The sequence below is a fragment of the Metopolophium dirhodum genome, chromosome 1 (assembly GCF_019925205.1).
Source record: "Metopolophium dirhodum isolate CAU chromosome 1, ASM1992520v1, whole genome shotgun sequence".
Taxonomy (NCBI): Eukaryota; Metazoa; Arthropoda; class Insecta; order Hemiptera; family Aphididae; genus Metopolophium; species Metopolophium dirhodum.
The window spans coordinates 10,451,266-10,467,143 of NC_083560.1; the positions used below are offsets into that span (position 1 = coordinate 10,451,266).

A 15,878-nucleotide genomic window follows, 5' to 3' on the forward strand; every position below is an offset into this window, starting at 1 on the left:
CGGCGTTATTCTTCCCAAACTCTGCGGGATATAATTTAACCACCCCGCACCATTCCACATCATTTACAGACTGCAGAGTGGACCACTGGGGATGTATTGAAGCTATAAAATATATATATACAGGGTGATCTATTTAACGTAAAATACTTTATCGTTTAACCATCTACTTTTCGTATAATATGTGTATTACGTTAAATGGGTCACCCTGTACATATATATATATGTTTGTGCCCCGTACATGTGCGGTGGGAGCATCACCGCACGACCACCTGCGCACACACCCTTGGACGTTGGACACGAACTAACGCATATATTCACACACACAAATAAAATGTATAGGGCTTCATGATTCACCCTCTTTTTTCCTACTACAAAAATTTTAAGAATTTGAATAAATTAATTATTAAATGAAAAAATGAGGCGATCATGCTTGATGAATCACCCTGTATATACGAACTACGTATGTAAATTGTATATTATATATAATGTAGACGTGGGTATATTATATTGTTTATATTCGGGTGGTGGATTTATTTTTATGTACACAGTTTATCGAAGATTCAGTACTTATTTCAGTAAAAATCCTTAAAATAGTCCAGTCTATAGGTAATAGGTATTATGTACTCAAAAATTATTTTTATTTGAAAAACCCATCACCTCAGTTTAACATATTATTATAAAAATGTTAAAACGTCGAAAAATAATAATTTTCCATGGTTTTTATATTATATTGTATTAGGTATATATATTATATTATTATAATATAATTTATATTTGGTATTTGGTATTGTCATCAATTATTAACGATTTAAATAATCGAATTGGTTTTGTACAGTAATATTGCGTCTATAACAGACTGTAGAGTGTAACAAAATATATTAACACTCGTTGATTATCAGTTTTTGCATCCGTTTCGTAAATCAATGACGTTGCCAGGGAAGCCAGGGAAGTGCTGCGGGGTTGAAGCCCCCGAAATGTCTCAGGCCCTTCAATTATAAAATATAATAATGGAAGTATTCTTTTGTCCCTCCCCCAGCTGAAACGTGCGCTACACATGCACAACTATACGTATATATTCACACACACACACACACACACACATTTATTATATATATATAAATAAAAGGCGATTCACCCATCATGATTCACCCATCATGATTCACCCTCTTTTTTCTTTAATAATGCAGAATAATGTAATTCAATACAGGATTTTTATACATACTATAAGACCATATTATTTTAAAATACTTGAGATTTTTTGTACTGGAGTATCCTGTACTCCTGCGCAGATACAAACTTCTGTTTTTCAAACGAGAACACCCCTTTTGGACAGTGGTGTAGTTGAGAATGTTTCACGGGGGAATCAAAATAAATTTGTATAGCAGACCCCTTATCTATATTTTGTATAGTTTATTAACTCAATACAAGTCAAAATAATCATTCTATATTACATAACATTATAAATTTACAAATATGTTATAAATTGTTTTAATATTTTACAATATTATGTCCAGATTCCTAGGCTTTTTGGAAAGTTCATCAATGAAAATGTAATATCATTATGAATTGCCAACATTGACAGACGATTAAGTATTTTCTACAAACAAAATTTAAAACATTTTCCTTATTAGATATTATGAAAATGTATTTTATTAAGCACAGGTGCGCAGCTATTATAATTAGTAATTAGTAATTACTATAACTTCGGACATACTGTTTTGAAGACACGTTTTTATCCTTTTAAGACTGGAAATCATGCTTTCAGTCGTACTTGTAGAAACGGGATGTGCACTACTAGTATTTTTAAAATAAATTGCACATTTTGATAAAGATTGGCATTACATACATGTAATGCTTCAATTGAAGTTTTCGGAATATTTTTTATATTAGTTTATTTTCCACAATTTCAATTCTGCAACTGAATTGTTTACATTCAAAGAAGGTGAATAAAATTCAAGTAATTTTCTAAATGATAGGTAAGTACCTCCTCATTAGAAAACCTACAGGTTTTAAACAAAAAATAATAAAACCAATGTTATTTATATTATATTATGATATCTTGGTAAGTATTAACTGCAGACTAAATCCGATATAAGGTATTAGCATTCGAAAAGCTTATGGTATTTTTATCTTCGTCTGATAAAAGATCAAGTCTAATAAACAAAGCAATGTCATTTTAACGAGCATCAAAATGTTCCTTCTCAAAATTACGAGGTACAACCTAATTTATTAATGTTAATGTACTTTTAGCAGTCAAGCCACAGGTATCATACCATACAACAATACTACTGTACCTTATTTGTTTCTTGGACAGTTTGAATCAAATTTTTATTTTCAACATGATATTTTTCACGTGATACATCATCAGATTTCTCTATGTTTTCCTTAAATAATAAACAAAAAATATGTTGGTAAAATTATTATTAAATATTAGGTATTATTAATAAATATTATTAATTATTTAATTCTATTTTTTTTTTTTTTTAATAAACTTAATCACATTTTTCATAATAATTAATATGACGTCATAATAGTTTATTGAATAAACTACAGTGACTGCAGTTTTATTTGTAATATATTTTTTCAACTAGTGATTATTTAACTTTGCGTAATTTTAGCGAGAGTCGTAATGCTAATTATAAATTATAATAAGTGTACAAAATACGTCATACATAATTTGTACGATTTTAAAACATTTAATTCCGGGCCTAGGTAATAATGTTTAGTATTTTGAGTACAGTATAGAAGCCGCTTATTAGAAACACTTTGGGACCAAGATGAAATGTGTCAATTAACCGATTGTTTCTAATAAGCGATTGAAAAAAAAATGAAAAATACGGGGAAAATATATGTATGTATGTATATGTATGTTTATTGTATAATTTAAAAAAGTATGTAACTAACAAATGTAACAAAAGTATACAAATGTATATATTTTATTTAAAATATGTATCAATAGAAGTTTGTTTTTTTGCGTCGAGGTACTCCATGACCATAACTTTTGTAAAGTATGTAACTTATATTATATATTATATAAAGGGCCGTTAGTATACTGAGAGCCTCTAAAATAGTGATTTTCCCGGGTTGTTATTTTTCTCCCAGTCCGCCACTGGCGTGGGTATATTATTATATTGTTTATACTCGGGTGGTGGATTCAGGTTTTTATGTATACAGTCTGTTTATCGAAGATTCAGTACTTATTTCAGTAAAAATCATTAAAATTGTCCATAGTCTATATAGGTAATATTTTGTACTTAAAATTGTTTTTATTTGAAAAACCCATCACCTCAATTATTCATATTATTATGAAAATGTTAAAACGTCAAAAAAAGTAATATTGTTCCATAGTTTTTACATTATATTGTATTATATATTATATTACTATAATATTGATATTTGGTATTTGGTATTGTAATCGATTAACGCTTTAATTAATCGAATCAGTTTTGTAAAGTTATATTTTAACTATAGAGTGTAACAAAATATATTAACATATGTTGATACTATTTTATCAGTTTTTTCATTCGTTTCGTAAATCCGTGACGAAGCTAGGGGTGTGCTGTGGGGTTGTAGACCCCGTCCCCCCCCCCCAACTGCAACGTGCGCACCACATGCACACTAGAACACGTCGTATAATATAATACATCATAAAGGCGTGTGAGTATTGTAATATTATGTACATTCGGGTATTTCGTGTTTTTTTTTCAAATTTAAAGATTATCGACGGGAGATAAATCGCCATATGGTAGGAGATGTGACCATGATAATGTAATAAATGAACTCTCTTTCGGAGACCCGTCGTTATAATATAATACATCATAAAGGCGTGTGAGTATTGTAGTGTTATGCACATTCGGGCATTTCGTGTTTTTTTTCAAATTTAAAGATTATCGACGGGAGATATATCGCCATATGGTAGGAGATGTGACCATTATAGTGTAATAAATGAAGTGTATTTCGGAGACCTACAGCTGAAACGGACGGGGCGACAGAATTATTTTAAAAGCCATTTATTAAATAATAGTTGTTTGAATTCCACAGAAGAGAAATTACAACCTGTACCCAAAAAAAAAATATATATATATATATATATATCTCCATCCTTACAAATATTTCCAATATATATCGTACAAAGAACACTCAAGACGGCACAGTCATGTATATATATATAGGTACATTATAGTTTATTGCAACAACCCTCGCCGGTACACACACGCACACACACACACACACACACGCGCACACACAGATATATTATATAATGTAGCCGGTGCCCGTTTTGTTGTTATAGCACAAAAGAAACATTCCTAACCGTGAGTGCGGGCGACATAATATTATTGTACAACGTTTTGTATGCGGAGATCACAATAGTCCAGAGTTCGAGGGGTGAAAATATACCATTACAGTGGTTCGTAACGTGGTGTTATTTTTGTTAAAATAAATTTGATATAATATATTTGTAAATACACTTCAGACTAAAGAATCTATTCTTCCTATGGTGTTTCGTGTATTACGCGATCATCACGACGTCCGACAAAAGTCCTAGCATTAAAAATATATTTTGGGCATAACCGAAATCGGTAGACGACTTAACAAAATCGTATCGTACAAAATAGGGCCAAAATCCTAGATAATTGTGTGCCAGATATTTCAGAATTTCAGATATTAAATGCACAACTTTATCATATACAGTAAACGGACACTTTGTACTATCTATTGTTCGAGTTGCGTAGGTACCACGGACATTTTGTATGGTGAAAATAAATTGATAAAAAATCGATCTTTGTACGATATAAATAATCCAGAAAATATAATATATTACAAGATAAGATAACATTTAATTGCTCAAAACTTTAGATCGCAATCAGAACGAGACATGAGTTTGTGACACAGTACACTCCATACGCAACCCATACAATAAAATAGGTACGCATTTTTATTTAATAAAATATTTATTGACATTCATGTATAACTCAATATAACTATTTGGTCTGTGAACAGAAAACAATTTTTTGATTATTATTTGTTTATTAATATTTTTATCCTGCAATATCTGAACATTTGTTAAGCGTATAACTTTTATACACTTAAGTGTATTATACTGTGTAATGTCTTATGTCTTCTGCCTTATGTGTAGGTTTCTAGTGCCCGTTTTTATTATTATTAATAATTGAAACAATAACTCATAAGATTGGATACTCTTTAATACAATTTTATTGTCTCTCTATTATAATTTAATATGTTGTGCATACGTTAAAAATTAGTTAGGTTAGATTTAATTTTTCATTGCCGTACTGAGCGGCCACCTACCTGTTGTCGTGTCGGTCACGGTAAACACGATTTCCCCAAACCACGTCAAAAAATTAAATAATTCATCTAGTTTGGTGTATTGTGTATATAAAGGTTGTAGGACACTTTGTACGGTAACCTAGTAAAAATTAAAACTGTGGTCAGTTTATACTATTTCAGATAGTAATAAAATGTATAAGGCGGATAGGTTAACTTATCTGGTGGTAACTTATTCATGGGTAAAAATATATAATATGGCAATATTGCCAAGACTTATTATTTGCCATATTATTTTTATCTGAAAAAAATATTGTTGTTAAGTTATTCAGTTTTTTTTTTTACAAAATGTCAAAATAATCATCAAATTATTGATTATTTAAAATTAGTTATAGGTATTATGCACATTTCATTACATATAAATAATAATATACAGTATAATTAATAGCGAAAAGAGTTAAGTCTATAAGGATTTTATTTTAATTACACAACAATAACTAAAATGGTTTGTGGAAAAATCGGTACTTTTTTATCGGTACTAATCATCAAATCTCGTTAAAATTTTAACTTCAAATGTTGAAAAAAAATCATACTTTGGTAGTTTGGTAGATAATATAATATATGTATATTATAATATGTAGGTAATTTATGTATTCTTAAATTGCTGCACACGAACAACTTACGAGCAGAACCTTGTGCCTATACTTAGGTAATTATTACATTTTCGATATTTTTAACTTGGAATAAATTGCTCAGAATCTAAAAATATTGTGTACATACTTATTTGTATTCATTCGATTCGTTTTATTATTATAAAATTATTGTCAATGTCAAAAAAGGTTTTCTCGGACTTAAGACAACATTTCAAACTGACAAACTGTAAAGTGCATATTATTGCCATAGACAGTCTATTATTTACGTATTTAGTTAATTATTTGATTTCCAACGATACCAATACTATCATTTGGACAACTCAAACAGCTTGTTGAAGTTCCCATAATTATCGCAGTTGCGTAGCCAGGGGGGTTCTGGTGGAATTTACTCACCCCCTCCCGAAATTTTAATAAAAGAAAAATATTAAAAGAAAAATCCTGAAAAATCATGGTTACGCCACTGAATTGTCGGGTTTATTAGATAGCCACTAATCACGCTAGTAACTTAATATTATAACATATTATAATGTTTTAAATTATAATAATTATTAATGTGTTATAATGTATTAGACTTCATTAATACCAACGATCAGGGCCTAAAATACATCTGATTTCAAGGGACACACCACACATTTATTAATTTAACTGTTACTTTTGGGCTTTGACAGTTGTCTATAGTAAAAAAAAAAACCTGTGGGGGTTGTAACAAACAAAATCCCCCCACCCCACTTTTATATACCACTTACCCTGTAAGTAAGTTAGTGAGGTAAACTTTATAACTATTTTATATCACTAAAAGCAGTAAAAGCCTATGTGTGTAGTAAATTGAAAAATATTTAAATACTTTTATATGTTATAATCATTAATTATAATTTAATTTATGTAACAAAATAGTTTATAAGAATATTCAAGGTTTTTAAAAAACAAATTTGATTATGTTTAGAAAATAATATTGGGTTTGTTAAATAAACTGTTATAATATAATATTATATGAATATTATTATGTATGTAGATCCTATTAGTTATATTTATTACAAGACAAAATAACTATCTAATTCTTTAAACTCAAATTTATGATAATAATTATCAGTTTAAGTTTATTTTTTTTAATATTTGAACATGTATTATACTTAAAATAAACAACAATACATATTTATAATATTATGCTATAATACCTATACCGAATTATAAAATATTTATTACAGCCCCTATTTTTCAAAAAAATCCGTACTACACATTTGACTTACAATGATATTAAGATACAGTGACGAAGAGGACGAAGAAATTTAATTTAAATTTATAAATTATGCAGTTAAATATAGGACATAACTTTTTATAAATCTAAGAGAGTTAAAATCGTACCACAGAAATAATTAAACCTTCATAATAATTCAACAGTGTTTTTAAAACTTCTTTTGTCTTTCAACTGTGGAATGCCTGAATACAGCAAGCGAACGATGCTACGATGTAACAAAATGGATCGGCTCAAATTCTAAACATACCTACCTAGTACCTACCTCTCTTACTGTGAAACATATTTAATTATTCGTCAGTAATTTTATTATTGTTAGTAATTAGGTACTAATTTAATCGTAGGAATTAGTTAATAATGTTAATTGTTATACTATTTTGTATAGGTACCTACATATTATATACTTTGGCAATGTACATTATGCATTTATACATCAATAACATTTACAAAAATATATAACGAAAAGTCTCCTTCACGATAGCTGTAGGTATGTATCTACCGACTATACCGACTACCTAGAGTGTTCGCTATTCACAATGCAAAATAGAGGAGTAAAGATCAATTTGGTAAAAATGTTACTGAAAACCATTCATTTTTGGTAGGTACCTATCGTAAAAGATTTTCATTAATAGTAAAAATTCAAAATTGTTTAATTGTTGTTGTGTAATACCGTAATATACATTATACAGTAAGCCATGTACACTAAATTAGTGACATTACTACTCAGTAAAGTAGTGCCTATAAATTATAATCTATTTTTTATTTTTATTTTTGTAGTCTCGTTTATTAGTACACACTTTTAATTTCGGATTACACACTTTGTGTCGGGCATTAATAAAAAAAAATAGGGGATGTAACATTATGACAATATTCTGTAAATTGCGGTGCTCTTACTAGTTAACTTGTCAGTAGGTATTACAGTAAACAATATTGTATTGCACAGCATAGAATAGTTTAAATATTTTATGTACCTGTTTTATGTTTAGTTATTTTATACTACGGCGGGTACCTAATTACTTTGAATTGACCCATTATCATTTCTTCTTTTTTTTTTTACAACAAACTTGTCCATAGTATGGAAATAAAATAAGTAAGTAGGTAATTAACATTTAGTCAACGGAATAGGTAACCAGTAAGTAAATTAAAATATCAAATGATTAATGATTGTTATTACTACAGAACCAAAAACGCGTTATAAAACTTGGGACACGAATTCGTCATTCGGGGGACACAGTATTTTAGGCCCTGCGACAGCGAAAAATAAACGATAAACCATTTTTTTGTTTTATTAAATATTATTATTTTTTTTTTCGAAACACCCCCCTTTTGCGGACGGGTTTGATATCAATCGATGCGGTTCCTAAAATTGATAAGCAGTTGTGGACGATAACATTATAATATTATATTTTAAAGCGTCGCAGCCGCCGGCGTTCTACGGCTTGTGCAATGTGCGCAGGCGCAACGCATCTCGTCGATATCGACGATATTCTCGTCGGCCGCCGCGGCGTACAACACTCTGCGGCGGGACGTGTATGAAGTTGTCAACACTCGGAGCAACAGCTACGAGCCGAAGGTGAACGGACAACGTTAGCGACGATATCAGTCCGTGTACCGAGTGCCCGAGCGTCGGCCGGCGTCCTTGCGCAGTGTCGTGTCGTCCGTCCGTCCGTGTTCCACGTCTGTTGCTCGCTCGTGTTGCAATATTCGTGCTCAAACATTTACCGATTCGCGGCTACGTTTCACGTTATTATCACTCGAGCACACTTTGACTTCTCTCCGCAACAATGGTGAGTTAATAACAACCTAGGATTTCTTTGTTTTGCACAAAAATATCTATTTAGTATGTAGAATAACTAGTTGATATATGTGTTTATGGATTCATTGAATACATTAACTGAAAGTACCCGTAATTCTATAGAATAACTAGTTATTTTATTGAATTACGGAATTTTATACATTAACGCTAACATATATAATTATTGGGCACTTTTCAGTTTTATCTGACACACTTTTTCTTGCAATTTTTTCACGTTGATGGACATGACTGCTATACCATGACACCACATTTCTGCCCCTTTTAGCATCACCAAAATTGTTGACCCTTAATCAACATTTACAATAACAAATGCTATAGCAGCCATGCACTGGCAAGACCAAAACACATAAAATGTTATGGCATATCGTGTCCATCAACGTGTTGACGTAACATTAAGCATGCTGCAAACGATGAATTTGACGGTCAGACTTGGTTTTAAGTTATTGCTAATTGAAATTCATAGTATTTTTATATATACCCAGTGTTATCACTCGCTCGCTTTTGAATTAAAATCGAACACATCCCTCGACTTTTTACGTAAAATGCCTCTAGTGGATCTCGGACTTCAAATAGCTATAACTTCAAAACTAAGTACGACCTCTGATGTCTGACTTCGCCATCGTTTTCAGCATCTTTCACTAAATAGGTTTAAATAAAAAAAAGAGTATCGAGTAAAACATATTCTTATTACCTACCTATTGTTGTTTGTACTTCTTGTATATTTTACATTTTGTTTTTTTTAATTTAACGTGTGTTTAGGGTCAAAGTTATTCTAGCGGTGATGAAAAGAAAGATAAAGACAAGGAAAAAGATAAGATCCGGTATAAACCACCAATCCCACCGAGACCACACAAGACGAAGAAGAAGATAAATAGTCCGGACATTGCTTCAAAACTGCCTGAAGGTTTATTATTTACAATTGACAAAATATATTCTACAATATGTATTTATACTTGGATTTATTTTGTAGTTTATCCTCACTCAAAATGTCGTTTGAAAATGTTAAAACTGGAACGTATCAAGGATTATTTATTGATGGAAGAAGAATTTATAATAAACCAAGAAAAATTGAAGCCTCAAGAAGAAAAAAATGAAGTAAATATTAAATTACACATAACTTATGATTCACCTATGAGTTTTTTGTTTACCTAAATGTCTTAACATAGACAGAATGTCTAATATATTTTATTAAGCAAGTACAATTGTCATTTTGTATGCTAATAGGTAGTAATAAATTTATGCATGTTTCAAGAAAACAAGAATTTAATATATTAGTATATTTAGTTAAGTAATTTTTTTTAAAGTGCATACCTACTGTAATTAATATACAGTCGAACGTGGTTAACTCAAACTTCTTTAACTCAGAATTATCAATACTTAAAATGTTTTCCCAGACTCTAGAATTTCCTATAATAAATTGTATTATCCTTGGATAACTTGAATTCTTAAATAACTCAAACTTTCTGGCCGGTCCCTTCAACTTCGAGTTAACCACGTTCGACTGTAATAGTTAATGTGTGTTCTATGTATAGTAGGTAATAAACTATTAAGAGGACTCTACACTCGCATGTGTTGTATCCATCTTACAAACGTAGAACATAGTAAGACCTGTTTTGTGCAGGTATGAACTACTCAAGCTGTAGTCCAAGTTAAGCAACCAAATTTTCACCCTAGAAAGAGGAAAACATTAACTGTGCAACGTTGTTTTTAATTTTTTGATATCACAAATACAAAGAGGTTTTTAATGTTTAAAAATTCATTATTTTTGTGTTTTTCAAAATTGAATAATTTGTTTTTTAGTTCTGATATCAAACAAATAATAACAACGCTGCACAGTTAATGTTATTTATCTTGTGAAAATTTGGTTGCTTAGCTTGGACTACAGCCTGAGTGATTCTTACGTTCACAAAACAGTTATTGCATTTGTAAGAGTGACGGAGACAACACATTCGGGTGTAGCGTCCTCTCAAGTATTTGTTTAAAATACATAAAAAATTGAATTTGTTTACTATCATTCAACTTAGAAAAACAACTTCTCACAAAATTGTAAAATATTTTTCAATTTACCAAACTATACTGTGCAGATTAATAGATAGAATCTAAGTACTAAGTAGTGTGTTGTACATGTGCTGATTCATAATTCACCAGTTGGTTTGTATTCATTGTTAAAAGAATATTTTACCTTGTAACAAAAACACTTAATTTTTTTAAAAATATTTTTAGATAAACTTTAATGAATTAAAATGTATTAAGTATTGTTTAATATTACTGATGTTAATTTACTGAGTATATATTAAACTATTAACAGCAAGACCGCTCAAAAGTAGATGATCTCCGTGGAAGCCCGATGGCAGTCGGTACATTGGAAGAACATATTGATGATAATCATGCAATCGTTTCTACTTCAGTTGGAAGTAATCATTATGTCAGCATTTTATCATTTGTTGACAGGGATCAGTTGGAACCAGGATGTTCTTTACTGCTCCACCACAAAGTAAATAAATAGTACATATTCAATTTTATTCATTAATAAATATTTTTCTATTTTTATTGTAGCTCCATACAGTGGTTGGAGTACTGTCCGACGATACAGATCCTATGGTGGCTGTAATGAAACTTGAAAAAGCTCCTCTTGAAACCTATAGGGATATTGGTGGCTTGGACCAACAAATTGAAGAAATCAAGGAAGCCGTTGAACTACCACTAACCCATCCTGAATATTATGAAGAAATGGGTATTCAGCCTCCTAAAGGGGTTATTCTGTATGGTCCTCCAGGAACAGGAAAAACCCTTTTAGCTAAAGCTGTTGCTAATCAGACTTCAGCAACATTCTTGAGGGTTGTTGGGTCTGAGCTTATACAAAAGTATTTGGTATGATATAGAAAAACATTTAATATTTATATCCATATGTAACAAATATCTCTATTTTATGTTTATGTATATGATCAATTGATAGGGAGATGGTCCTAAATTGGTGCGAGAACTATTCCGCGTAGCTGAACAATATTCACCATCTATAGTATTCATTGATGAAATAGATGCAATCGGTACTAAACGGTACAACTCAAACTCTGGTGGTGAACGTGAAATTCAGCGCACCATGTTGGAACTTCTTAATCAGTTGGATGGGTTTGATACACGGAATAATGTCAAAGTAAATTACTAATTTGATTAAAACTTAAAATATTGTCTTTACAAAATTGTATTGATTTTTCAGGTGATTATGGCCACAAATCGTATTGAATCTCTGGACCCGGCTTTAATTCGTCCCGGTCGTATTGATCGTAAAATTGAATTTCCTCTGCCAAATGAAACAACTAAACGTCACATTTTCAACATACACACGTCGAGAATGGCATTGGAAAGTGAAGTTAACTTGAATGAACTCATTACAATCAAGGATGATATTTCTGGTGCTGATATTAAGGTAAATACATACAATTTCTAAATAAATTAAAGTAAAAATTCACCTTTACATGTATTTCTAAGTATATATTTACTCATATTTTTGCTTGTGTGATAATTAATTTCCTTTGAATTTAGGCTATTTGTACTGAGGCAGGTCTAATGGCGCTTCGTGAGCGTCGTATGAAAATAACTAATGAAGACTTCAAGAAGTCTAAAGAAAATATTTTGTACCGCAAGAAAGATAACATTCCTGAACAACTGTATTCATAAATGTATTTGGTCAAAATTATTTATGTTAAAATAATAATTTAATTCATAACATAAAAATTATACAATATATACATTTTGTATTGTAAAATGTAAACAAAAAATAATATCAAATCAAATATATTGTTTATTTTAAGATTATTATTTAACTTACTACAAAACATTATCATTCAATTGTTTTTCAATTTTCACTTACTTTAATTATATTCCATTTAATCATGCAATTTAATATTATACACATTATTTTACAGATATTTAAGGTTTTATTATTTTTATATATATTTTGTAACATTCTTTTTTAAAGGTATTACTATTATAAGAGTGGTTTTTGATTAAGAAGTATATTAGAATCAAAACAAATTAGAGTGCTAATGACTGGTGTGTTGACTGATGAGTATATGGTTACTGTCATATGATTGCTTTCCAGATTTCTGTACTATAGTTGTACAATATTATGTAATTTAAGTTTTTACAAATATATAAACACTGAAAACGTAATATCAATAGCACTGACGCCAGACAGTACAACTAAAAACTGTATGCAATGCTGTCGGTAAGGTTCCTTACTTCCTTCTATATAACGAATATCATAAAAGGAGAAAAGTAGGCAGGCAACTGCTATGCTATGGAGTAGGTGTCGAGTGTACATCTTTATTGCGGATTAAGTCACTAAATTATGTGTTAAATTTTAATTCAATGATAAAACATTGCATACGATAAGCGAAGACAGACCTGTCGACTGTCAGCCACATGCTAATGTATGTTACTATGTATATTCTATGATATATTTATATTGCTATTCTAGTAATTAATTTTGCTATTAGTAGGTTGAATTAACTTTTTCCAAGTACATTTGTATTTGAAAATATCATTGTGTGTACACAATATAATAACATAACTACCCACGAATAATATTTTTAAATTACAACGAAATATAAGTTATAACTAAAATTGTTATACTGCATTAACTAATATCTAATTTCGTCCAAATTTGAACTTGAAATGTCTATAAGAATAAAATGTAAACCTATTTATATTTTCTTTTAATCTGGTTACAGTATAACTGCTTATGAGAAATGTTATATTAAATTTTAAAACCTCATTTGTAAAAATTGTATATATTTTCATACATTTATAACTACAAAATTGTTTGCAAATCTTTGTGATTTTGATAAATGTTCTTGAAATTTAAACTTTAAATGCTTAAAAAAGATTATTGTCTATTTGTATATTTAATATTTTTAAATGGCTTTAATAATAACTTATTTAGAACCTTATATTACATATTCAAATACTTTTAAGAAGACGTTACACCTACATGCGTTTTCCCCATCCTACAAACGCTTAACATGGCAAATTTAACGCTCTGAATAATCCATTTAATTCTGTTATAATTAATATTAAATTAAAGTAAAATATTGGAGCGAATTGACTTATTATTTAAATTAATTAACAAGTAATAATATTATCCAGTGAACCTCGTAGTGTGTTTTATATTTTAATTTTAAGGAAGTTATGAGTATTTTAAAATGCACAAACAATTTTCAAATAATATTCTTACTTGTAAATTAATATAAAAAATAAGTCAATTTGCTCCAATGTTTTATTTTAATATCAATCATAACAGAGTTAAATGGATTATTCAGAAAGTTCAATTTACGGGTTTGTAGGACGGAGACAACGCATGCGGGTGTAGCGTCATCTTGGTAGATCAAACAATTTTTACTCGATATTAATTATAGAAAAAAAACTTACAAAAATGAAAAATTTCTAAGTCTGTAAATAATTCAAAATGTGACAAAATATTCAGAAAATTATATCTTGTGTAAAAAAATAAATAACCTTATACATTTAGAAAAAAAATGGTCTGTCAGTACCTATCTACTGTTGAGTATTCAATTTTGAATAAAAGTTGTCTCAATAACAGTCTTTACATTAATTATATTAAATTGATGATACTGATGATATTATAATGCATGACATATTACATAGGTACATCGTTTGTCTATGTTGTGTGTTTATTTTCTGTTGTTTAATAAAATCAATTTGGTTGGTTCTTAGTTATTTTTTTATGATATTGTCAACCCCCCCCCCCCCTAGGTTCTGATTGATGGGCGTCCTTGGGTACCTTATATAAAACCATATACCCAGTCGACATATATACGAATACTATGCTTTTAATATACGTAAATATGAACACCAAATTACGTGTTTTAAACGAAGGAATTTGGTGATTTATTAAGATAATTTACGAGTACCACTAGTTCAAAAGATAACTATTTCACCGAGATTAACCGTATATAACGCGTATATACTACGTGTATTTATTACTAATATTTAAGGATATATTTGGTTTACGTTTCGTTTAAAGGTAAAGTATTTTTGGTGAATATTTGCTATATCTCTTGGATACTATTGGTAAAAAAAACGCCAATTTTACGTGTAAACTACGCGTACCTATATTTATTACAAATATCTAAGGATATATTTGGTTGACGTTTCGTTTAAAGGTGAAGTATTTTTGGTGAATATTTGCTATATCTCTTGGATACTATTGGTAAAAAAAACGCCAATTTTACGTATACTATACAAGAATTATATATGTAAGACATTGATGATTTATGTAGGTACACTATATTGATAATGGATGAATGTAATACGCACGAATAAAATGCCTAATATTCCTGCATCTTTTATAATATTCATCGTTATTATCTAAAACTTTCAGAATACCTGCCTAATAAATAAATTATATAGGTTTTTAAATTTTCTCGAATATCCGAACCCTTAATTATTATGTCGTGCACTCTACACCAATAACTTATTTTAATAACGTGGAAAATAACACGTTACTCCATAGAAATTACTTTTAAAAGTAATTTCGTTACAGCGATTTGTAAGTTTCGTTATCAGAAACAGTCCAGTTAGAAAAATTAACTATAAGACCTAATATTATTATTTTTTTTTTTAAGTGACATGGAAAGGGGAGGCGACTGTTTTATATACATACCCGTGTATGATTTATATCTGTATATAATATATTACAACTACATTATTATTTTTTTAGAACTTAGGTATTATGGGTTCTGCGAATCGACTTTCCCCCGGTAGGAATGCAAGACATTATTACCATAATAATCGTTATAATCGTGTCCTCGCCTAGGCACATTAATACAGGGTGATTTATTAAGCGTAA

General features: G+C 29.7%; 1 protein-coding gene across 1 annotated transcript; it reads left to right on the plus strand.

Moving 5' to 3' along the window:
• The first annotated feature begins 4,818 nt into the window (after nucleotides 1–4,818).
• Nucleotides 4,819–12,936, plus strand: LOC132934382 (26S proteasome regulatory subunit 4-like). Its single transcript, XM_061000695.1, has 9 exons — nucleotides 4,819–4,926; nucleotides 8,605–8,978; nucleotides 9,767–9,911; nucleotides 9,978–10,102; nucleotides 11,316–11,501; nucleotides 11,564–11,878; nucleotides 11,964–12,161; nucleotides 12,225–12,434; nucleotides 12,551–12,936. Exons 2-9 carry the CDS (start codon nucleotides 8,976–8,978, stop codon nucleotides 12,683–12,685), a joined length of 1,317 nt encoding a protein of 438 aa, XP_060856678.1. The 5' UTR covers nucleotides 4,819–4,926; nucleotides 8,605–8,975; the 3' UTR covers nucleotides 12,686–12,936.
• The last annotated feature ends 2,942 nt before the right edge of the window (nucleotides 12,937–15,878 follow it).